The sequence below is a fragment of the Lycorma delicatula genome, chromosome 3 (assembly GCF_047948215.1).
Source record: "Lycorma delicatula isolate Av1 chromosome 3, ASM4794821v1, whole genome shotgun sequence".
NCBI classification, from domain to species: Eukaryota; Metazoa; Arthropoda; class Insecta; order Hemiptera; family Fulgoridae; genus Lycorma; species Lycorma delicatula.
In genome coordinates this window covers 49,666,873-49,694,493 of record NC_134457.1, presented here as the reverse complement: position 1 = coordinate 49,694,493, position 27,621 = coordinate 49,666,873, and the positions used below count along the sequence as shown (strand labels likewise).

The 27,621-nt window shown below is 29.4% G+C and overlaps 1 protein-coding gene across 3 annotated transcripts in view; it reads right to left on the bottom strand.

Annotated features, from left to right (window-relative positions):
• The window catches only part of LOC142321585 (retinoblastoma-like protein 1), a 79,947-nt gene extending 53,091 nt beyond the window's left edge, over positions 1 to 26,856 (bottom strand). For 2 of the 3 annotated variants that reach the window (XM_075359794.1, XM_075359795.1), the window contains exons 1-8: positions 26,502 to 26,856; positions 24,990 to 25,129; positions 19,475 to 19,675; positions 17,022 to 17,212; positions 12,390 to 12,550; positions 7,049 to 7,184; positions 4,206 to 4,318; positions 961 to 1,130 (exon numbers count right to left, since the gene is read on the bottom strand). In XM_075359794.1, the coding sequence (XP_075215909.1) occupies positions 961 to 1,130; positions 4,206 to 4,318; positions 7,049 to 7,184; positions 12,390 to 12,550; positions 17,022 to 17,212; positions 19,475 to 19,675; positions 24,990 to 25,129; positions 26,502 to 26,639 (1,250 nt within the window). In that variant the 5' untranslated portion in view covers positions 26,640 to 26,856. The remainder of the gene's footprint in view (positions 1 to 960; positions 1,131 to 4,205; positions 4,319 to 7,048; positions 7,185 to 12,389; positions 12,551 to 17,021; positions 17,213 to 19,474; positions 19,676 to 24,989; positions 25,130 to 26,501) is intronic. The other variant, XM_075359796.1, reaches the window with a different exon arrangement.
• Between the last annotated feature and the right edge of the window lie 765 nt (positions 26,857 to 27,621).

The window sequence follows — 27,621 nt, the reverse complement described above, 5'->3', positions numbered from 1 at the left end:
TTCACTCAGTTAATTAAGAAACCCATGTTAACAAACATTGTTCTTGGTTATTGGCAATCCTAATAATGACACTTATTTGTATTTCAATAAAAATTAAGTTAATACTCATAAGTTTTTGAGTCTCATTCATATATTTTATAATGAATTCATATTTCCAATATTAACCCCATTGGGGGATTTATATTTACCAGTTTATAATTTACTAAAATATTAAGAATATATAGCTATGATTATTAATGAACATGATGAAAATATTGCAGTCTACTACTTAGTAAAATTATTATTCTCGAATAAACAAGATTTTGTTACAAGAAATCAGACACTGTTAGCATGACATAGAATGAGCCAACTAATAGAAAAATATCTAGCTTTCACATCTACAGCACAAAAACATTTGAATATCGTTCAAACTAAATATCGAATATCGATACATAACTAAATAACTGAATATCGATGCTGTAACTAATTTACAGATAATCTTTTAAAATTTATTGTCAGTGAGCTGACATTACTAATTAGTTTAATTATAAGTTATTATCCTTATTTTTCTAATGTACTAAGCCTTATATTGTGAATTAAGAAAGAAGTTTGTTGATCATAATAGGAATGGTTTTGTTAACCTAATAATGAAATTTTTTGATAATTGTATGTAAAGAATACATTGCACAAAATTTCATTTACATCGATTGGTAATTGACATTTACAAATTATTCATCTCTGATGAAATTTTATTAGTCTACATTTATCTCCAATTTTTTTTAAAATCAACCAACAACTTGTTAGTATCTCAATCAAGATCGTCATTTGATTACTTGTACCTCTAAACCACTAATTCATAAATGCACTTCATAAAATTATTATCAATGAAACAAACAATATGTTGGTCACGGCTCAATATTATTTGCATGGGAAAAAAACAAAATAATTACACTGTGCTACCAAAAACCACATTTCACTCACGCAATAATGTTTTGCAAGTTTAGACTTGGACTTGCTTGATGTCCACTTATCATATTTTGTAATCTGCTGACACTTTGGGTTGCTGTAGAAACAGGAGTAATACTACTGGGATCCCGACTTTTCAGATAATCTCTACCAGTTAGTGGGGTGCCAGGAGTCAACCGTGACCACTAGAACACAACAACGTCTATGACTTAAAAATAATAAATTAAAAGTCATTTATTAATAAGTAAACTAAACTTAAAGGTTGTAATAAAAATATTATTTTATTCATTAAAATGTTTTTGAAAGATTAAAAGCAAAGTAATAATTGAACTTAAATCAAGTGGTTTACAAGAAACCACTTAAAATTAAAAAAAAAAATACTGTACAGTAGTTTTATGAATACATAAATTTAATTTTTACTAATGTTAAAGTTGCTACTTTTAATTCTTGCTTTTTACATTCATCTAAAAGTGTTTTAAAACTGTGATAACACTAGCCTTTGTAAGCTTTACATACAGTTGTTTAATTTTTCATAGTTTAAACATTTGTTAAATGCTGGAAAATGTGTTATTTATTTCATTACTTTACTATCTTGGTTAACCAATTCAGTGGAATGTACACAGGATGTCACTGGCAGGAAAAATATCATCTCTCATTTGTTACTTTACATTATATAATGATTGTGCTGTATTCATACAGGGGAAAGAATAGATCCTTTACAATACAAAAAAATAATTTGCAATTTTTTATTGGTTTACCATTCTGAGATATAGCAATCATTATTCTAATGAGATATTACATATTTAATAGTTCAGTGTATGCATCTGTAATTCATGTGAGGGGTATATTATCTTTAACAATTGAGTTTTTAAGATTAAATAATATTAGTATCCTAAAAAGTCATACATATAATTTACTTATAGATTAGTATTATTGCATCTTTTGTTTAAAAAAAAAGCAAGCTAACAAATGATATGCATCACATTTTTTCCAACAAATAATATTCATACTATCAACCAAAATATAAATTATTTGTGCCACAAATGTATTTATACACTGGACACAACTAATCGAATGGAAAAATTGTAAACCAACTTTTACAAAATAATATGATATTCTTAAAAATAATTAATTTTATTTTTTTTTAATCAATGTTAATAATTAGAAAAGATGGTGTGTCAAGTTTTCCAGTCAGTATATGTTACTGTTACTATATTGTACATGTAGCTAGAGGAGAAGATAAAATATATGTTTAAATGTCCATGGATTGTTCTTTCAAATAAATCTTTCTACATTACATATCAATTAATTATTAAATTATAACAGCGGTTCTCAAACTTTGGTACACAAACAGACAAAAAACCTATTATTAGTACAACAAATATTTATTATTATTATTGTTACTAGTAGTAGTAGTTAGTAGTAGTAGTACCAATGCATTTATTTATTTATTATTAACAGTGGATCTGCAATTCACAAACCTTTTTTGAGAATATTATAAAAAAGTATTTTGTCATGGATTTCCTTTTCCTTAATTTAAGAAAATTATATATGTATAGAACAATAAGAATAACAGTTTATTCAGGTTAGTACAAAAATGCAACATCAATGGATTCTAACATGGCACAGCTTAACATGTAGTGACTTGTTCGTCTCATACATGTACTGCATTGCATGTGTATGAATAAGTTTTTTAATGGCCACTAAAAGGATTCCCACACTTTCCTCCAGCAATTAAGCTAGTTGGTCACGGTTACAGACGGATACAGTTGCTTCTGGTCTTTTACATACTCTGCAAAAGTCTGATTTGAAAATATTGTTACTGTATTACTTTTTCATTTAATAAAACTGAAGTGCTAGTGTTTGTATACGTATCTTACACGGGACTTTTTTTCTTATATATATACTTATTTCTGTAATTTGCTTGAATAAATTTATAGTTTAGTTGGTTTAGTTGAGGTAAAATATAAATCAACATCAATAAGTGGCTTAACAGAGCAACAACATACAGAACATCATCAGTTCAAAACCTGTACCATTGAACTTCATTTTAAAATCTATTTCCAGTGAGACAAGATCTTTTTGCTACAAAATATAGAAAGTTGTAAGAAAATATGAGCCTGAGTACAATAATATTGAATTTACTGTCATCCAATATTTAGCTGACAAAAATAGAAAAATAAAGCAAAAAAATTTGTTTTTCATTAATGCTTTATCAATAAAGCAGATGCCTGGAAAATGTAAACAGGAAGCTGTCAAGGCGGTCAATTTTATTAATTTTGAGTTTTTAACTCACATTTATTTTTGCAACTGTGTTCTGAAATGGGGAGTGACTACAATTAGTTACTGCTACACACAACGGTTAGATGGTTTTCTAAAGGAGAAATGCTAAGCAGATTGAACTATATTTATAGGTGCAACTGTTCCTAATGGACACTGTCGCAAAATGCTTGCTGAAACTTTTGAAGAATATTTTGTAAATGGCCATTTTGAACCCCTATGGATATGAAACCCTTTCATACTGGATATCATTACTGGAAATCTAACTTAAAATGAAACAGAAACTTAATAGAACTATCTTGTGATAAAAATTTCAAAATGCAGTTTACAAAATTAGTTACGTGAATTTTGGCTAAAGGTTAAAAATAAATATCCATTGCTGTCCAGAAAAGCATAGTTATCTTTAAATCCATTTTCTACCACATATATTTGCGAAACTGGATATTCTTCTACGGTGGCAGTAAAAAATTTATTTTAATAATAAACTGAACCTTAAACAAATTTACACTTAAAATTAAGTTCAACTGAAGTAGATATTTTTTCTCTTGTTTCAAGCATATAGCACCATCCCTCTGACTGAATTTTCAGTCTTCAAGAATATTGTAATCAGTAATGTAAGTAAATATATAATGTAGTATTTATTTTTTTGTAAAGTAAATAAATGTTTTTGTTAATCTAAAAAACTGTAAAATTATAATACATGATATTTTTTATAAAATAAATACTTAAAAATAAATAAAAAAAATAATTGTAATTTTTTATTGGTTTACCATTCTGAGATATAGCTATCATTATTCTAATGAGGTATTACATTTTTAATAGTTCAGTGTATGCATTTGTGTATGCATGTGAGGGGTACATAAAAAAAAATTTATATCTGCTGAACTATAAATAAATTTAAAAAAAATAAAAACCACTTAATAAGTGGCCAAACCAAACAAGATTATTTTAAGTACTACTGACAAAAACTCATTACACACATTGTAGTTCTGGCTTTGTGTTATTCTTTTAGCTTGTAGTTTTTCAGCAAAATCTATACCAGTCTGGCTTATAATTTTTGCAGGAGTACCGATATCACTGCCTGCATCATCTCCTACACAAATAAGCACACGTAACATTAATACTGGTAGAAAAGGAAAAACACATTAATTTAAAGAACAAATGGCAGACAGAGGGTATTCAAAAAAATAAATAAACATAAATAAATAAAAGTACAGAAAAATTAAGTAACACAATGATAATGTTAAACAATTTTATCTTATATGAATAAATTTAATTTTACTTTAAGAGTAAATTTCTGTATTAAAGAGCAATACAATAGTACACTTTAACCATGTTAATTTTAAATCTGAAAAAAATAACAGCAATAAAACTCTACTAGTTACAACTTCATTACTGGTCTCCCATTTTTATGGGATTTTTCATGCGCTTCACAAAAAAACAAACAGCAAAATAAAGTGCTTATTCCTGCAATTATATAGTTTTTTGTGAATAATGTTATTTTTAACTTAACAGTGAAAACCCACATCAAGTATTTTTCAATATTGTTTCTCACATGAAAAAGTACGTTTTTATTGGGTTGAAAACAATTGTAGAACTGGTGTAAAAAATTTTATTTCCACATGATGAGCTGATCAACATATGGCAATTGCCAGCAGTAACAGTATTCAGCATAAACCAAGAACTCAATTCACATTATCAACTCATGCCACATTGTAATAATGTTTTTTTTTTATATTTAATGATCAGTAAAAAAAAAAAAAGAAGTAATGGTTATCAGCAGGATGATTATTGTAGCACAACCCATTATTTATAATGTAGGTACAAACAAATGCACTTATATACATATAACACTGACTACTGTGGCAAGAAAAATATGCAAGAATAAAGTTTAGTCACAACATACTTCTAAAATAAATGTGCATTTTTACTTCATGAGAGGACTTCATTCACTACAAAGTTATTTTGAATGTCTGCAAGAAGAGCTAAGTTATTCTTGTGCAATTATTTAACTAAGATGTAATTCTAACTACAGTCAGCTTTTAGATTTTTTATATTCAAAAATAATAACTGAATAAAAATTTTATTAAGATTAAAAAAAATTCGACACAAAAAAGATACACTGCAAAGATACAACATACATTAAAAGCATTCTGTAACAGCATAATCAATATTTGCACCAACTTTCATAGAAACATTTTCATAAATACACCAAAACCAACAACATTTAAACAAAAATAAAAACCAGGAATCTTTTTTAACAATTGAATACAAGGAAGTATACTAACGCACAACACTATCATACTAAGGAAACAATTGAAATATAACATACTTCTAACACATCTTAAATAAATGTATTTTTAAATACATTTTAAGGTACGGCAGTCAAACTTCAGATTTGAACAAAGCTTGTAGAGTGGAGGTGTGTGGTGGGGGAAGTAGGCAGTGACCTAATGTTCTGCACATTTAGAAGTTGGTAAACATGCAGCATTAGACTGGTGAACAGAGAGGTTTAACAGTTACAGTTTATTTAGAAAATCGCTAAGTTCCATTCATGCACAACGTGAATTCCATCTTGTGCTCCTGTTCCCAGCAGGAAAGCCAATTATGTTTGGGCTAACAACCTAAAAACAACTGGTCAAACAACAAGAAGAGGTGGTAGTGTAAGAGTTGTTTGGACACCTGAAAATTTAGAGACTGTACGAATAGCAATTACAAGAAGCCCTCGAAGATCTGGCAGGCACCACAGCGTTGCTCTCGGACTTTCAACTCGAACAGTAAGAAGAATTTTGCATTATGACTTAAACTTACACCCATATAAAATTCAAATAGTGCAAGCTTTGAACCCTGGAGATCTCTCATATCCGCATTGGCTTTTGTGAGCACATGTTACAGCTGCTTGAAGATGACCCACAGCTCATCCATAATCTATGGATGAGCGATGAGTCTCATTTCCATCTCAGTGGATATGCAAATAAAAATCATTTTCGCTATTGGGCTGCAGCCAACCCTCCAGAACTTTACAAACGGCCTCTCCATCTGGCCAAAATGACAGTCTGGTGTGCGATCTCTTTGAATGGAATAATTGATCTGTATTTTTTCAGGATGATGATAGGCGTGCCTACAATAACATCAGCTCGCTATGTTCAGATGCTGGAAACCTTCCTCATTCCAGAACTTCAACAGTTTCCTGTGAATGAGAATAAATCCTTGACTAGTTGAACACATGTATATACAACTAGAAAGACCTTTTCCCGAACCACCTCACCAGCAGGAATGGGGATGTTCAGTGGCCTTCACGATCCTCAGACCTGAGCTCTTGTGATTACTTTTTATGACGATATGTCAAGTAGAATGTTTTTGAGACTCATCCAACTATACAGATGTTAAAAGTGCAGATTGAAGAAGTTCGTCCAACAAAACTGGCAGTACTACAAGGTGTCAATGAGAATTTCATATGAGACTCGGACAATGCGTACAAAATTATGATCGCCACCTTATTGGAGTAATATAAAATCTATCTTTTTTCTGCTTGTATATTAATTTCCATTTGTGTTACAATATTTCCATTGTTGCAATATATGACTAAAAAAATGTTTCTGTATGTTTTTGTTAATACCTATAAAAAGTGCAGTTTGACTGCCCCACCGGTATTAAAAAAATAACTTGTTATATTATATTCTCTGCCAAACACTCCAGTTTTTCATAAAAATCATTCATTGGGGGTAAAACTAATATTATATTAACTATATTTGTGTTTCAATTTTTTTTATAACTATTCAAAATTAATTTCACTGTTATTTTATGAATGAATACACCTTACCAAGAAATATTCTTTCATCAAAATCTCCAACACTCAGTACATATTCTTCATAGAATTTATTAACTGATTTAAGGTTGTGTTCAAAATTTGATGGATCCAAAAGTTCACTGAAATTATTACTATTTCCTTTAATAATCTGAAAAAAAAATCAAGATCTGTTTAAATACTGGTCTATTTATATTAATAACAAATAAATGATCAAACACAATAATACAAACAGATCTCACTATCACAGATTTTAATCCTTACATCACCTTGTCTCAATATTTTTTCATTATTATATTACTTACAGCAACAATTTTTATATATACAAGGCTATTCAGAAAGTAACTTGGGGTTTATTAAAAAAAATAATTTATTTTATATATATATATACACATCTTTTAGCTACTTTTCTACATAATTGCCATCCAAATTAACACACTTATCATACCTTTAAACAATCTTATGAAAATATTTGTCATAAAACTATGCCGCCTGTGAATTAAGCTATCTAGTAACATAGTTTATCAACTCCTTGTCTAGTTCAAAACACTGTGTCACTAACCACTTTTTTATTTTCGGGTATAAATAATCACTGGGAGCCAAATCAAGATCTGTATGGAGTATGGTTAAAAAAACTCCCATTTGAAACTCGATTTGTGTTGAGTATGTGCTGCAGAATGCAAATGAGCAATGCCTGAAAAAAAACTATGCCTGAACTCAGCATGTTACGTCGTTTGTTTTGCATGGTCCTTCTCAATTTCTTCATAGTTCCGCAGTATGTTTCAGCATTTATTGTCTAGCCCCTTTCCATAAAATCAACCAAGATCTTATTTACACCCTCAATTGTCATCTATGACAATTGAAGGTCGACCACTTCTTTCATTGTCATAAATGTCTACATAGAGCACCGCTTACTTACCACAATCTCACTCATGATATTTCCTCATATACTGCACAAAGTTCACAATGAATTGTCAGCAACTGACAAGTTTTTTGTGTGAAGGAAACTGACAATAGCATTCACTTCATAGTTGGCAGGATTTTCTATGACGGCAGCCATTTCAAACAAGAAAGCAATATTTCCAGTAACACTACTAGAACTGCAATGAACTGGGCTATGCAACTGTGCAAAGATGGAATCGCTAACCCCAATCCTTCGTGCTATATAGAGTATCAGAAGTTAATTTCCAAATAGCCCACATGTATGTATGTTTGTGTGTATATATGTATGCGTATGTGTATGTGTATGTATATGTATATATATATATACATACACAGACTTTAATTGAATTACTTCAGCAAATGATCACTTTCAACAATTACATTTTTTTGCCTTTGGTCATTTGACTGGTTTGATGCAGCTCTCTTAGATTCTCTATCTAGGGCCAGTCGTTTCATTTCAGTATACCCCCTACATCCTACATCCCTGACAACTCGTTTTACAAATTCCAAGCGTTGCCAGCCTGCACAATATTTCCCATCTAGCTATCCCTCCAATGCCAAAGTGACTATTCCAGGATGGCTTAATATGGGACCTATAAGGCTGTCTCTTCTTTTAACTAAGTTTTTCCACATGCTTCTTTCTTTATCAATTTGCCTTATCACTTCTCAATTTTTCTCTTTATCCATCCATCTGATTTTTAATATTCTCCTATACCAACACATTTCAAAAGCTTCTAATCTTTTCTTCTCAAATACTCAAATCAGGTATTCCAATCATCCAAGTTTCACTTCCATATAAAGCTACGCTCTAAACATATACTTTCAAAAATGTTTTCCTGACGTTTAAATTAATTTTTGATGTAAGCAAATTTCTGACTGAAAGCTTGTTTCGGCTGAGCTATTTGGCATTTTATATTGCTCCTGCTTCATCCATCTTTAGTAATTCTACTTCCCCAATAACAGAATTCTTCTACCTCCATAATGTTTTCTCTTCCTATTTTTATATTCAGTGATCCATGTAAAATACTTCTACTACATTTCATTACTTTCATTTTGTTCTTATTTTCATGTGGTAATTCTTGCGTAGGACTTCATCCATACCAATCATCGTTTCTTCTAAATGTTTTTTACTCTCTCAGTTAAAATTACCATATCATCAGCAAATCATAGCATCTTTATCTTTTCACCTTGCACTGTCACTCCAGATCTGAATTGTTTTTTAATATCATTAACTGCCAGTTCTATGTAAAAATTAAAAAATAACGTGGGTATGGAACATCCTTGTCAGAATACATTTTTTATTATGGCTTGTTTCTTATGTTCTTCAATTATTAATGTTGGTTCCTGTAAATGTTAGCACTTGTTCTTCTATCTCTACACTTGAACCCTAAATTTTTTAAAATGCTGAATATTTTATTCTAGTTTACATTATCAAATGCCTTTTCTAAGTCTACAAATGCCAAGTATGTCTGTTTGTTTTTCTTTAATCTTCCTTCTTAATCCAAGCGCTAAAATTGCTTCCTTTGTTTCTATACTTTTCTTGAAACCAAATTGGTCTTCTAACACTTCTTCTACTCTCCTCTCAATTCTTCTGTATAAAATTCTAGTCAAGATTTTTGATGCGTGAGTAGTTAAGCTAATTGTTCTGCATTCTTCACATTTATTTGCTCCTGCTTTTTTTGTTATCATGACAATAACACTTTTTTAAGTCTAGTGGAACTTCCCCTTTTTCATAATTACACACCAGTTTGTATAATCTATCTATAGCTTTCTCACCTGCATTGCACAGTAATTCTGCAGGTATCCAGTCTATCCCAGGAAGAACCATTCAAATTTTTTAATGCTCTATTAAATTCAGATCTCAGTATTTTATCTCCCTTTTTATCCTCTTCGACTTCTTCTTCTGCCTCTATATAACTTTAAAATATTCCACCTACCTATCAACCTTTTCTTTCGTATTATAAATCAGTGTACCATCTTTATGCAACACATTATTAGATTTTAATTTATGTATCACAAAATTCTCCTTAACTTTCCTGTATCCTTCATCTATTTTACCAATGATCATTTCTCTTTCCACTTCTGAACACTTTTCTTTAATCCACTCATTAATGTAAATTAATAATTTAACACTCTTTAATGTAAATTAATAATTTAATTATTTTAAAAAAAAATCAGGATTAACTTTTTCACAATCTACTTTGATTTTAGTTGAATGCAATTTGTTGACCCATTGATAAATTCATAATTCGACTTTAGTTCGTGCTTAAAAAATTATTTCCTTTTACTTTTGCTAGGTGTAATTCATCTAGCAAAACAAGTAAACAAGTTTTAGTTGTTCTCTGAGGTGCTGAGGTCCTGCAATTAATTTTCAAAATTTATATTTTTCACTTGGGAGGACACATATGGAGCTTTTTCTGAATATGTTATTGAAGTTTTAATAATTACAAATTGGTTCAAAAACAATCTAACATGTTCAAAGTAATTCAGAATACACACAGAGTGGGGTTTTTACCCTACTGTAGAATAAAAAACTGCCTACCGACACAGCCATTTCCCAGCTTTTAAAAAATACCTAAATTTTTTATATTTTTTGTACTTGCCTTAACATTAATTCATGTTTTTGTATTTAAATAATCAATATGGACTTTAAACATATAATTTTTTATCTAATAATTTGTTTTTACTACAATTTATCTTATAACAATGTGATCTATATAATATATTATGTTCTGATCAGAATAAAGATTTGTCATTTTATAGGAAAAATATAGAGTAAAATATCAACAGGCACTTTGGTTTGATCCAAGTATCACCGAAAGTACAGCCTGCAATAACAAAGATGATTTAATTTTGAGTTCAGGTAAACTGAAAGGTATGGCTAGTACTTGATCAATAAAACCCATAAAAAATGACTGACATCATGTAAGGAACAAGGTGGTCATGCGATTGGGCCAGTTCAATCAATCAATTCATTGACTTGGAAAAGAGTCATCAAGGAAATCCTAGACTTCTATACAGGTGTGTCGTGAATAGCTAGCTGGAAGTAAAAGTATCCATGTGGTCAGGTCATCTGTGCTTATCTATGAAGCGAGACAATTTTTTTCTAGATGTTCAGATGCATATTGTTTTTGATCTAATCATAAAAACTTGTATCAGAAAACAAATGCTTTATTAATGCATTATTCTCTTGATTTGCAGACCATTAGGAAGATCAGGAAATACCTGTAGCATATTCCTTAATGAATCCAAGCAGTAGGGTCTAACTTGGATAAAAAAAAGTATCTACATATATGATTAGACGACACCCATACTTTTATTTAAATGAAATTTTGGTAAAGAAAATTTCTCATTTATATTTACTCATTTGTGAATTAGGTCACAGGAGAGTGTTATTTAAATTCAATAGGCTAAATAACAATTATTTTATTTTCATTTTAGGACCAGTGTCTCTTTACATCCTTCTTTTGGGCTTATACCATGAACAAGCATTAAAATATTACTTTTATCTTCTTATAAATTTTGCGAATATAAAATAAAAACAGATTTAAAATTTCAAACAGACTTAAAATAAAAATTTAATTTTTTTCACTATTGGTGTTGTGTTACAGAAAACGCCTGGCTGATTGAGAAAATTGTAAATGCCAGTTTTGAGGGTTAAAACAATGAGAATTGTTTATCTATTAATGTTATATTTATGTATATTTATTAATGTTATGTTATTTACTTTAATCAAGACCCATTACTTAACTGCAGTTTTGACTAGTGCAATGTTAATTCTGCAGGCTGTTTTAGGTACAATAAATGTTTTAACAAAGTCCACTGTAAATTTTATAACATCATGCCACCTCTAAACAAGGCATATTACATGAAAATTGAAATTGAATCTGTGGTTTACACTGATGATTATAATTTTTTTACAAATTTACATTATTCTGGTAACAAGCCTGATTTTGTTTTACATTGCAGGAATTTTTTAAAGTTTTAATCCTTAACCTGAAAACAGATTACACACTCCAAGGGTACAACTTTTTATTTATCACTGTTTAATAAATTAAGTATTTAATTTAAATACAGAAGTAGCTACACAAACTGGCTTCAGTTTGTTCTTTTGCAGTTACATAAATAAACTGATTTCTGTGATGGAGTGGTAGTGTCTCGGCTTTTCATCTGGAGGTCTGGGTTCAAATCCTGGTCAGGCATGTCATTTTTCATATGCTACAAAAGCTAATAAGCATATAAGAACTTATATGGTGAATTAATAAAAAAAAAATAAATAAATAAAAATACTAACAGTAACATAATTACAAAATCAAAACTAATTATTAAGTATGAATATTCTAAAATTTAACATGGGAAATACAAAATGAATAAATGAAGGCCTAAAAACAAATAAGATATAAGTAACACTTACTTTCTTCTCAAAAAACTTTCTCATATAGCTTTTCCAGCAATATTCCTTTATACTTTTAGCTTCCATTAATATACCATCATGGTTCTCACAAAGATCATGTATTATACATTGAGGTTCACTGGGTCGAGTATAATCTTTATTATTAAAATTCTGAGGTAAACCTATAAATTTATTTCATTCCATTAATACTAAATAGATCATAAGACTTCATAAAAACCAACTATAATTAATACAAGGCTTGGCTGATAAATTATGCATACTAGCGTGCTACATGAAGACAATAGGTACTATCAAGTTGGGCATAGCAGCACATGATAGCTAAAATGGATGCTTTGCTTCAAAGTGGACGACGAATCACCCAGCAACGCATTGTTATTCAGTTAGGCATATCTAAAGAACAAGTAGACCATATTATCAAGCAATTGGGTTACCGCAAAATCTGTGCACAATGTGTACCACGCAAACTCTCTGCAAGCTCTTAGAGCCTATTCCGCATCCACCATGCTCGCTGGATTTGGCTCCTTCCAACTTCCATTTCTTCCCTCATCTCAAAGGTAATCATTACATCAGCAATGGTGAAGTTAAGGAAGCTGTGGCCACTTGGATTAGAGAAAGATTTTGTTCAGTGATGGAATGCAAAAACTTGTCACATGTTGGGAAAAGTGTGACGAGTGTAAACAGGGATTATATTGAAAAATAAATACTGCATTTTGTAGCTAAAGGTACTGTACTTTTATTAATCTTTTATTTCATCCAATATCTCTTTTCATTCCCATGCTAAGCATAGATGTGCAAAATTTATCAGCCGAGCCACGTACATATAACCAAAAATAAAAGTCATAAATTACAATAAGCTATCCTAAAATTAAAATATTATAGGTAGTTTACTTTAACAAAATAATACCAAAATTTTACCACTTTGATATATATATATATACTCTGCAATGTACTGTCTGTCTTTTAGGTGTCATCATAAAAACCTGTCTATGAATGAGCTGATTCAAACTACGTTACTCCTGTAACTAATACTACTATTCTCAAAGATAACAAGCGATATGATAACTAGGAACATCATGTCATGATAATTAGGGAAAGTGAGAAATTTCTTGTTGCCTTCTTCACTGACATGAATAAATTATTGTACAGCAACATACTAAGCAATCTAATTGCAGGTGATACAACCATAAAAGTAACACTTCACTTTGTTCATCATATATAGTTAACATTAATTTCAAAGAAAAGATCTTAATTTCTTCTATCTCAGGGTGCTTAACATACATCACAGCGATAAGAAAAAATTGAACAAATAAAGTAATAAAATTAAACCCAATTCTGTTAAGAAACACTCCATTATATATGCTGCCTACTCTGTTAATGAAGATAATTTAATTATGTAAAAAAAAAGTATAGGTATTTTTTCTAATATCATATCAGTATTATTACTAAAAGTGAGAAAGAAAATACATGAAAATAATAAAATGCTAAGGATACTACATTACACACAAATAACAGTACAATTCAATGAGTGTAAACAAAGGCTTAAAATGTTATTAATGAAATATGTACAAGGTAGGTTCTAATGGTTACTGAAATTATTTTCAAGAGTTTTAGAGTATAACATTAATTTCAAAGAAAAGATCTTAATTTCTTCTATCTCAGGGTGCTTAACATACATCACAGCGATAAGAAAAAATTGAACAAATAAAGTAATAAAATTAAACCCAATTCTGTTAAGAAACACTCCATTATATATGCTGCCTACTCTGTTAATGAAGATAATTTAATTATGTAAAAAAAAAGTATAGGTATTTTTTCTAATATCATATCAGTATTATTACTAAAAGTGAGAAAGAAAATACATGAAAATAATAAAATGCTAAGGATACTACATTACACACAAATAACAGTACAATTCAATGAGTGTAAACAAAGGCTTAAAATGTTATTAATGAAATATGTACAAGGTAGGTTCTAATGGTTACTGAAATTATTTTCAAGAGTTTTAGAGTATATTACCTGGGCAGCTAAACATTTACTGATTTTTTGCAAACATTTGCAGCTTTGTTGCTTTTGCCAACATTTATAAAGTTGTTGGAAACATACCTGGAACCCATTATGAGATATTTTTTCCTTAGCTGCTTTGCCGTCATGTTATCAGCATACTTGTATCTTTTTTTCAAAGGATTTTTCAATCATAAAAACAAGTAAAAAAACTAGCTGATACCGAATCAGAGAATATAGTAGATACTCAAGCTGTTACAATTTTTTTGTGCCAGGTACTTTTTGACAAGCACAGATGAGTGTGTTTTGTATTGTCATGTAAAAGAATCAAATTTTTGTTTCCCATTGTTCAGGATTCTTCCTTCTTACTGCATCCTCTAAATGGAGAAGGATATGACATACATTTCCTAATTCACTGTTTGCCCATCAGGAATGAAATAGGAATTTGTCTATAGGGAACAATCCCCCAAAAATCAAAACACTTCCACCAACATAACTTTTTTTGCTCCTATTAAAACAAATTTAACTTTTCTTTTGCTCCTATTTAAACAAATTTTCTGTAAATGTGGAGACATTAATTTCCACTCTTAATGACTGGTCTGTGGATCATACAAAAAACATTCTCTTATCTGCTGTTATATTACTCAACATAAGGTGATAGGGTGGGTTTCTTACCAGTGTCATGCAAGATTTTTTTCTGATCCACACAAAACATATTTGGAACAATGTGTTGATAAACACGATGCATGTTCAGATCATTATTGAACATATGTGGCAACTTCTGACTGAAATCCCAACTATTGATGCCATTTTCTTGATAATTTTTCTTCTATCACTTCGAAAAATATCTTCCACACGCTTAATATTTTCTTCATTTGTCTAGGTAAACAAGCTCCCATTACAAATGTCATCTACATTAACATGACCATCACTAAAATTCTTATGCCAATTGTAAACTGCTGTTTTCGTCACTGTTGATTTTCCGTATGCTTGTTAAAGCAGCATTAATGTCTCGGAGACAGTGATGTTTTAAGCAAAAATTTCATATTCATGCACTGTTCAATTTCTGATTTTTCACTGACATTTATGATATGAAACAACAGCTTTAGTATGTACATTGCTATTTGCAAACAAGAAAAATGTGATCTGGTTATATAATGTTATGAATGCTGCCAACAAAAAATTAAAAATTTCTTTGTTAAATTTGCTATTTTAAACTGTACAAGGTCTGTCTGAAAAGTAATGTCACAAAGTCTACATGTATAAAAAAAGGACTTCTATGAAAAATTTAGAGTTAACAGTTGTCCCAGGAGGTACAAACTCACGCTGGACGATCCCCCTATGAGCATGGTCTTGATATTTGATTTGCTCATTCAAGCCTTCTAGGGGTGAGGGGATGCCAAGGTATACCACTTGGCACTTTGCCTCTAATTTTCTTTAAAAATTAAAGAAGGAATATTTGTTGGTTTTCAAATAAGAGAGTTGGTCAAAGATGATGTATTTAAACTCTATGTTAAATAATGTAGAAAGTGCAGCTTGGGCTTCATTTAAAAACGTTTGCAAAAACTTTCTCAGCAAACAAAAATCCAACAAATACAAATATGTCTTTGAAAATACTTTTCCCTCTACTTACATCTGGATTTTTTTCCCCAGACAACCTTGGAGACGTAAGTGACGAACATGGTGAACGTTTCCACAGAGACATTTTGGTGATGGAAAGCCACTATAAAGGGAAATGGAATACTTAACATTCTAGCCGATTACTGTTGGACATTAATTCGGGATGTGGCTGAGGCTATTTATAAGAAAATCATCAGCAAAATCATTCTAACACAGGTATGGCCATGCAAAATTATAAATTTTACAAATTTTAACTATATTTTCCCTTATTTTTTTTTTAAGCATCATTTATTTAAAACTAAGGGTGACAGAAAAATTGTATTTACAGATGTGTAATGTACACAAAAACGCAATTCAAGAAATGGTATCACACTTACAGAAACATTAAAAAAATCTTTTATTTGTCTATCAGTATAATTATTGAGAAGTTATGGTGTATGTAGGACAATTACATATTTTTTTCATTTCTTTACATCAAACTAAAATATATATTAAAACAAAACCACAATCATATTTACAAATTTGCTGATTGGTGTAACAACCCTTTTTAAAAATTAATTAACATAATTATGTAGAAATAACACTTTGAGAAAACTTTTAGGAACCATCTAGCACTTTCTTCAGTAGTTACTATTGGCTCTATTATTAACTAACACTCATTCACTTTTGTGGCTTAAGGTGGTCAGAAACCCCTTTATCCCATAATTAAATAACATAAGATGGTCATCAATGCGTTATAATAAATTTCAATATTTTTTAACCTGAAACTTAATGCTCTACAATATGAAATATATAATTACACTAAATTTCATAAAAGTAAATTATACAAATAAACACAACATAGATCAAAATATTATTATATTACGCACATAAAAAAAACCTAACTGCTTTAATAACAGATGCCATTAATAACAGTGCAACCAATTGGTAACAATAAAAAAATTATTGAAGGTTACCAGAATATCTAACAGCTAAAAATTTATAATAAATAACTACAGGAAAAAAAATTACCAGAAAAATTATTATTAAGAAGATCTCTTCGATCAGATAATACTGCATTCATATAAATGAGATCACAGCAAGCAAGGAGTAAATGATAGGAATTAACGAGATCATCACTAATGTCAGATACCTGAGCTTTTACACAAATGAATAAAGTCCAAGTAAACTCAAATAATCTTGACAGAGTGCATGGCATATTCCTATATAACAGAATAAATAACATTAATTGATGAAAAGAAAAAATTACTTGTTTGTAGACATTACATTACTATCTAATTTTAATTATGAAGTCATATTCATTAATATTACATAGATGTATAATTTCATGTATATAAAGATAAAATTATCTGATTCACAAATGTAATTTTCAGGCAAGTGTCAAACAAAATGTTAATTCTGTTACACTGAAATACAAAACGCTAAGTTAAGTACAAATATAAAAATGTATTACCTACAAAAACTGCAGTTCAGTTAAATTTTAACGATATTCTATCCATCTTGCACAAGGTTAAACATTTAACAGACTCAAACCAACTGACAAACTAATGCAATATTCATCAGGCCATGAATTATTTATAGGAAACGCATCTGTGTATTGCATGAAGTCAAAAAAAAAAAAAGGTTCCTGACTTGATAGACGTAATTTTATAATATTAAATGTATATGTTTCTAAGCAGCAATGAAATCTACTTCAAAATGTATTAATTTCATTTCACTATAAAAATCTACAATTTTGATAAATAATGGAATGTTTTTCTAATATTACTCACATCTTCACAGATAAATAAAGCCTGAACATCTTACTACATAAAAAATAGTAAAAAAGTTATCTTATTCCCTAATCACGTTTTTGCTAATGTACACAGTTTAATTACATTACTGAAGTTTAATATTAGACATTTGGTCTAGTAATGTAATGTAATGTAATGTTCATATAAGAATATCCTAGGATTGTTTGAACTCCATCCAATTCAAGAGATTGTGCTTGCAATTCATTGTTGAGGTCAATCTTAGTTTCCTGCACATCCATTAAAAACTTACAACTACATAATCAGATATATTCATAATTCTGTTGTTGGCAATCATTTAAGTCGATCAAGTATTATGATTCATGAAAAATGGGTGAAAAGAACTGTGTATGGTGATCAAACAAAACAACAATTTCTGAAACAAAAAATGTTCTGTAGATTAAAGTTGGATAAACATTATAGTGAACCAGTTCCATAAATTTTAACACTTTAAAAATGGTTTGGTTATTTTCTGAATGATCATATGAGCACAAACGACAATGAACATTCTGGACGACCTACTGAGGTAACTACTCGAAGAATATTGAATAATCCTTGATATTAATGGAGAATAAAATATAAGAAGTATATGAAATTGCTGTGACAACAAACACCTCAACTGAACAGGTGTATCATATTTTTCAATATTTACTAATGTAAAACTCTCTAAGATAAATTCCACATATTCACAACTGATCAAAAGCATGGACAACTATCTTTAAGCACAGTTCAGAACCATTTTAGTAAAAATGAGAGGAATTTTTTAACAATTTCATAACATTTGATGACTTGGTTAAATCATACCAACCAGATACCAAGGAACAGTCAAAATAGTTGCAGTTGGGGAACTTGCTACAGAGAAGGTGAAAACTGTTCCATCAGGAGGTAATGGCCACAGCCTTTTGGGATGCTCTTGGCATAATCTTTGTTGACTTTCTGGAGAACAGTAAAACGATATCTAGCCAACATTACAAATCTTTGCTGATCATCTAAATGAAAAAATAAAAGAAAAACTGTCACATTTGATAAAAACGTTTCCACTGACATTGCCCAGCTCATTCTACTGCGATTGCTCAGAAAGTACAATTCTTCAACATCCTCCCTAATCACTAGACTTAGCATCTTTGAGCTATTATCTGTTTCCAAATATGAATAAGTAGTTTGCAGGAAGGAGGCATACGTAAAAATGATTTAAGTTATTTCCAAAACATATGCCTACTTTGAAGACTTGGATAAATTATAATGTAAAAATGGGACTAACAAACTTGAGCACTGTTGTACTTTAAATAGTATAGAATTAAAAGATTACATTGAAAAGTAAGTTTTCTTGAAAAATTTATTTTCTTTATTTTTCCAGACTTTTCAGATATCCCCTATATTACCTATTTCCAAATGATTTCTATTTTAGATAGTTTAAAATCATATAAGAAATAAGACAGCAGATTAATTGCGTGAAAAATTGTATGTTATTATATAACAAACAGTAATAAATAAAGTATTTTTCTTAAACATTAAAAATTCCATTATTTTTCATAATTTTATAAATACCTAACTTAAAAAAAGTTATTAAAATTTTAATGCCAAATAAATATAATTCAAATGGCCATCAATTTGAAAAAGAAAATTTATTTTTCCATATATTACAATTAAATTAACACAAAATTTTTCTTTTACCTTTGTTTTTTAGATCGCTGTTGTTTATGGTTTTCAGCTAAAGGGTCATGAAACATTTCAGAGAAGATGGGTTGAAATTTTTTAAAAATAACAGTAGAAACAGCAAAATTTCGTTCCAATCGTTCCACCCTGGTCCGAAAGTCCTGTGACAAATTTGTCATGTCTGCCCATTTCTTTATTTTATTTATAAATTGAATAAAGCTGAAAACCAAATACCATTTAGTCTATAAATACACTTTTATATAAAATGTATGATTATCATAAAAAATTAGTAGAGAAAAACATTGAAAATTACCATCTCAAAACATTGTTAACTCAAATCATTGCACACAATATAATGCAGTATTGATATTGTAACAAGACCAATATAATGGAACTGTGTAATGGATTCCTATCAATTAAGAAGAAACTAATAGAAAATATAATAATGGGAGGAAATCAGAAAAAAGCTAAAAAAAAACCTTTTGGTAAAGGTAACAGGTCCATTTAACAATCACCTTTTGTAATATTGCCCACTGACATACCTAAACATATGTTCATTCTGTGAGAAGAGTTACTGGACCAAGGTTAGGAATGCATGGGAACAAAAGGGCTCGGTCGATCATCATGCTCAACTGGGATCTGGTCCAACAGGTAAAGAAAGGAGTAAAAAAAATTGTGACATACCTAAACATATGTTCATTCTGTGAGAAGAGTTACTGGACCAAGGTTAGGAATGCATGGGAACAAAAGGGCTCGGTCGATCATCATGCTCAACTGGGATCTGGTCCAACAGGTAAAGAAAGGAGTAAAAAAAATTGTGACATACCTAAACATATGTTCATTCTGTGAGAAGAGTTACTGGACCAAGGTTAGGAATGCATGGGAACAAAAGGGCTCGGTCGATCATCATGCTCAACTGGGGTCTGGTCCAACAGGTAAAGAAAGGAGTAAAAAATACTCTAGGGGAAAAGTAGTTAAAAATCAGTTCTACAAGGAGGCTCTGCGATGTCAGTCAGCAAGAATATTCTGTGAAGAAGTCGGTGAAGGAGTGAATTTCAAAGTGAACTAAGTCTGCGCAATTAAGGTGACATCACAAGTAATCCCGGGACACAAAAACATGTTTATGAAATGGTTCAGTAACTGTAAGACTATAAGCGAGTTACTGTAAGTGAAAGAGATAATATACTAAATTTCATTCATAAAATGTTAGGGTAGTTTTATTTGTGAACAGCAAAGGTATTTGCAGTAAAAGAACTTTATACTTCTCTTATCTATTGTACTACTGTTGTTAATACAAGACTAGTGATTAAAGTGTTGACTAGCGGTCATGCTATGCCTTTTGTCAATGGGACTGAATTCCAGTTTCATTATTTATCTACCTGTGAATAAATCCTGACAAGTACTTTAAATTCTGTTTTGTATGTAATATCTCTTTTATTATTATTATTAATATTGACATTTATGGTTTGTTTTTATTGACATTTAATATTATAACTTTACTGTTGTCATTATTACAAACATTATTGTGAGATATTTTTACTGTCTGTTGTTATTATTATTACTATTATTATTGTGGTTGTGATAACTATACTTTTTTTATTTGTTTTATGATTGTCGTTTACTATTATTATTACTACTATTGTCATTATCATTGATCTCTCTTGTTTTACTTGTTTTTAAACCAATAAATTGTAATTACATAAACATTTTCAATTGTCAATCTCTCAATATCCTGAATAATAAAAACTATTAAATCAATTAATTAGTATAGAAAAAACACACATGCTTCAAGTATAATTTGTAATAGTAATTATATTTAATTTTTCATGTTAAAAAGACTTTAACCTAAATGGATAGCATGTTAGTGAAATGGTAGGCACAATGACTTTCAAATGACCTAATCTTGGATTTGATTACAAACTTTTCTTCATCTATAATTTTACACTTATAATAAAAAGAAAATAATCAATATTAAAAATAAAAAAGGATTATTTAAAAACATTAATTACAGATGGAGATCTGCAGTCTTTTCATCAACCACAATTACTTAAAACTTCTTTATCTAAAAATGTTAAACTTAATTTTGAATTAGATACTAGTAAATTTATACGGGATAATGAAATAATTTGCAATTTGCTCTAAATGAGGATTTTTTGGTACTGATTAATATGGAAAACAAACTATTTAATTAGATTTTTTTCTCTAACTACAAGATTTTGACATCTGAGATATTCAAAGACAATTTACAAAATAGTATTTAAACCTTTTAAATATAATTTTCTACTTTATTCCTGTTAGTAGTCTAACACAGTACTGATTAATAATGACTTATTTTTATCTACTTACTGTCTTTTTAACAACTACAGACAAAAATGGAATTTTACAAAAATTAAGACTATGATTAATTAATAACGCAGCTGCTGCAGCTCATATTTTTTTATATATACAGGTGTATCATGAAGTTCTCCTTTCATCATCTATTCTACTCGTGAAAATGAAGGAAAAAATCATTCTGTTTAGTATGTAATCTCTGATTATTATTGACATTTATGATTATGTGTTTTTATTGACATACAATATTATAATTGTTTACTGTTACCATTATTGTCATAAATATTATTGTGAGATTTTTTTATTGTCTGTTATTATTATTATTATTATTATTATTATTGTGGTTGTGATTACTATACTTTTTTTTTATTTATTTGTTTTATGATTGTCGTTTACTATTACCTGAAAAATCTAATAAAATAGTTTGTAGAATCGTATGTGCAGTAGTTTTTGAGAAATCTGGAAGGAAAACCAATAAAATGGAGTAAAAAACCCTGTTTTTTATGTATAATAACTTTGTTAAATGGGTAATAAACACATAAAAAACTTCTTTAAAAAAAAACTTGTAGAGAATTTAATTTGAACAAAATTATCTAAGATAAGTTGAATAAAACACAAAAGATTTAACAAAATTTACTGTCAAATTCTAAAAAAATTGGAAATTACACAATTGTAAAATAAAAATTATTTAAGATAATAATTTTTTTTATTAATGATAGAAATACAATAAAATATTTGAAAAATTATTAATTCAAAGTTGTCAATAAAATAACAGCTTATCAACAACACACAATACTGTATTAAAATCATTCTGTAAGGTACATTAAGTATATCAGGTACTGTGAATTGTGCTGTCGTTAGAGGGTTTCTGTGAATTTTAGTTTGAACGTGATCAGTTTGCCATTGAAGTAATGTTGTACTTATTTACAACAGAGGAATACGCTGATATGGTATTCATTTTGGGTGAGTATTATGGTAAGCTACAGCTGCTGCAGTAGACTATTAAATACATTTTCTGAATGTCTTCGGGAAAGGAAACAGAACAAAAGTTTCAAAGGTATTATGGTGAGTCTGCTCCTTAGCATGAAATAGTTCAAAAAGAGGTTTACTAAATTTCACTATGGTCATAAGAGTCAAGTGATGACGAGCACTGGGGATGTCTAAAAGCAGTAACTACTCACAAAATAATAAATAAAATTCATGATATCATATTGGAAAATCGCCAAACAACATGATACATGAAATTAGCAAGTCATAAACATTTCAACTTAACATGTACGGTAAATTTTGCATAATTGGTTGGGTATGTGGAAGCTACCGATAAGATGGGTGCCATGATTGCTGACACCTGATAAAAGCAGTGCTGCAAGATGACTAAAGTAATATTTGACATTTTGTAGAAGTTTTTGCAGCATTATGTTACTGTCGATGAAATGTGGATACATTATTGTATGCAGGAAACAAAATGGTACTTAAAAATGTGGACTGTGCGAAACAAATAAACCCGCTCTGAAAAAGGCAAAGATGGTTCTATCAGCTGGTAACGGTTTTCTGGGATGAACATTGCATAATATTGATTGACAACCTACAGAAGGGAAAAACAAACACAGAAGAGTATTATGCCTAATTATTACAGAGACTCGATATAGTACTGAAGAAAAAACAGCCTAATTTAACAAGAAAAAAGTGCTCTTTCATCATGAAAATGTCAGCTACTTATCTGCATTATGAATTATTTCCTCACCTACCCTTCTCCCCAAATTTACCCCTTCAGACTTCTTTTTATTTCCAAACCTAAAGAAGTGGCTTACTGGAAAAAAATTCTCATTGAATGCTGAAACGAATGAGTATTTTGGAGAGTTCAATAAATTATAATTTTTGGAAGGCATAAAAAAGAAAATCAATACAATAAGTGCATCAAAATAAATGGGGATTATGTTAAAAATAATTGAGTTTTTCAAATCTTTAATTTTTCTTTATTTTAAAGTCTCTGACTTATGTACATACTAATTTTAAGTCAATTTTCTTAAATCACTCTTTTTGAATAGGAATAAAAATCCTCTCCTCATGCATAATTTTTCATTAGTAAATAACAGCAAAGAGAGATGGGTTTTTTCTTACACAATCCATGCTTTTTTTTCAAAATACATTTCGAAACACTGGGCTATAACATAAAAGAAGTACTAGAAAACAAAATTTCCATATTACAAGTTCTTCATGAACTTGAAATTAATTTAATGTATGTAATAATAGTTTTATGTGTGGTTACAATCACTTTTCTTTTAAATTATACTTTCACACTTTATCAATTAATGAGGTAACAATGTCAGAGGTTGGGTAAGAAAGAAAAATTTTAATTCAAACGAATTTATGATCTAGGTAAAAACAAAGTTTTCATAAAATCTATAATTTTTAAGAAAATAGTATCAACTACGTCACCAGTTTTCAAGAACTTGGATCGAAACCGGGAAGGTTGTAGCAATTGAAATAAATAGTTTGACAAATTTAACAGAAAATAACTTCTTTCATTAATTAAAAAAAAAAAAAAAAATGTTTTCTATATGCATTTTTCCAATTTGGAGTTAGGCAAGGGGATTTTTGTGGTCACATACTCTACCTCAAACAGTAAATCAAATAGGAATGAGTAATAAAATTTGTATCAAAAATATTATGCTTAACAGAATTCAATGTACAAAAATAAACACATTTTCATTATAAATGAAAATGTAAATTTATTTAAAAACTCAACTAATACCAATTACTACATATTTCCTTCTTTCTACTAATAGAATATTTAAATTTCTAGTTATACATAAATGTAACATATCACATACAACATATATAACTTTCTTTCTTTTTCCTGTTTAGCCTCCGGTAACTACCGTTTAGATAATACTTCAGAGGATGAATGAGGATGATAAGTATGAGTGTGAATGAAGTGTAGTCTTGTACATTCTCAGTTCGACCATACCTGAGATGTGTGGTTAATTGAAACCCATCCACCAAAGAACACCGGTATCCACGATCTAGTATTCAAGTCCGTGTAAAAAAAAAATAGCTGGCTTTACTAGGACTTGAACGCTGGAACTCTCTACTTCCAAATCAGCTGATTTGGGAAGACGCGTTCACCACTAGACCAACCCGGTGGGTACAACATATATAACTAATATTCATGTTTATAATAAGATAACTTCATGTATACCTTAATTTGCATAGCCTCAATAAACGTGTCAGGCTAACTAAATTTCCCTCAACCAACTGCGATGATTGACCAACAGTTGGTGGTGTTGCTTTGCGGCATGCTACATGCAGTGCACATCCCAACCAATGCAACTGGTCACCCTAAAAAATTTTTTTAAACAAAATTATAACATTATAACAACATTATATAAAATGTTACTGGGTAAATTATGTAAATACCTTCCATTACCCAGAAAGTGATCAGATATCAGTATTTGAATTTGAAATATTCACTCACTGTTTACTTTTTCAAGGCTACTCCATTTGGTATAATAATTAAAAACAAAATTTAAGCTGAGTATCAATTTTCTATAATTCAAATTGTGATATTCTCTAGTGTGAAATTTCATAAAGTTTCAAACATAAATGTTAAGAAAGTAAATGAAATTTGTCTATATCACAATAATGAGCAAAAATAAAATTACAAGCTGCATATATTAATATAAGAGCATATATAAATAATTTCCATTATATAAACATTTCTATAACATAAGAAATAATGAATTCAATTATTTACATCACTTTCTACACAAACATTATAGAAATCCACACTTGTAATGATTAAAATTCTTAAAACAATAATAATGGCAGTCAATAATCTCTACATAAGAAACAACAAATAAGCTTTATGATCAAAGCTTAATTCTCCTTAAACTTAATTCTGCTAGAATATAAAAATACTTAAAAGAAAATTGTTTAATACAGCATAAGATTAAAACAATGTCATTAACATTTCATAAGATACGGTCAGTATGTTTTTTTGCAGTCTGTTACAATCTCACAATTGAAACTGTATAGTAATAACACATCAACATAATTTATCAAATGACCACCTTAAAATCTTAAAGATATATACATTAAATTAAAAGTGATGAATGGAAAATAAAATTATTCAAAAAATTACAACTAAAAAACGATTCATTATGGGGTTGAAATAGTATAAATTGTAATCAATTAGTTACTTAAAAAAGAACACGGCTAGTTTATTAAAACAAATTGAATAGTAATGATGTTACACATTCTGGCCTATAAAATTAAGAAACACAAAAATTAGGCCAATCCACAACAAAAACCATTCTACCAATTATTCACTGCATAATGTACGAATACTAAAAAGGAGCTAAATATCTGACAGTGCCTATGTAACATATGTTAAAGGGCCAACCAAAAAAGTAGATACAACCGTATCTCAAGACCGTAACTTTGAAAAACAAGTGAATTATTCGTTTAGAACTAAGAAACATAAACGCGTACAGATCGAAGAAGCGAAATCCTGTCACGTCTCGAAAAGCAATATTCATTTTAGTTATAACATAACCTAAGTAAAAAATGTAAAATATTAATATACACCGAAAAAACGGAGGTAGACAAAAGTTTCACCAATATTTCTCAATACTGGTATAAAATTGATGATAATAAAATGAAACTGGTCTCAGAAATACGCAACTAGATACGAATATAAAACCTTGCTTACCTCGAGTGAATAGTTTTGCATTATGGTTTCATAACTATTCCAAGCTTTATTTGCTGCATCTTTATCCATATTTAAGTCATTACACAAGGTTTGATATTTCTTAAAAATAGTTTCTTCTCCATCTCCTGCTAAGCCCATTTTGTAGGTGTAGACGACCACAGAATCTGACAACGGCTGAAATAAAACCTATGTTACCTACAAATAAATAACATAAAATAAATTGTCCACAGCACTGATACTAAGAACTAAGTCCAAAAATTCATATTCAAACACTATTTTCAAACATTTGTTCCTGATATTCTCGCAATAGACCCAGTTTTACTCATGATAATGATGGCGTCATAATACATTCGTAGGGAGGGGTTACAATTTGGCGCCTTCGCGCCAAATCACACATGATCTGGAACTTCAGTCAATGGCGGAAGACACAAAAACATGAGATACAGTGAAATGAATAATTTATTTTCTTTTGAGTAAAATAATAATAAAATTAAAATTCAGTATAATAAACTAAAGTTATCATGCTTATAGCCGAATGACATACAATTAATAATTAATATCTGCTTCTAACGGAAGTATCTAAGGTATGTGGTTCAAAAATACAATCTTTTTCATATGAGATTTACCGTTCCCGCGGTTTCTGTTTACACAAATTATAAAATCCCCTCCAACCATGAAAGAAATTGTTTCGAAATAAATTATTCTCTTTTTATAACAAGACTTAATAAATAAAACAAAGCTCAACAAGAGTAAGAGTAGATCAGCATGATGAAATGTAGTTTGAAATTAAAAAAAAAACAAAATTAAAAACTTTCTAAAAATATGTTGAAAAGTTTTCAAAATAGAATTTTCTTTTCTTATTCCTGTCATCCTTGTTTAATACTGGATTGTTATAGTTTAATGATGTATAACCTTAAGTTATTTCATTATATTTTTAAGTAAAATTCAAAAAAATGAGTTAAAAAATATCGAAAATGAAAAATGTATAATTTGTATCTCAAAGAGCTTTAAGCTTATTCCCAAAAGTAGTTTTCACTTGTTTAACTACTTTTAAAAAGTGCAAAAATTGGGAGGTGTTTTTAATTTAGCATTAACTTCAAAATGCTAAAGTTTAAAAAGT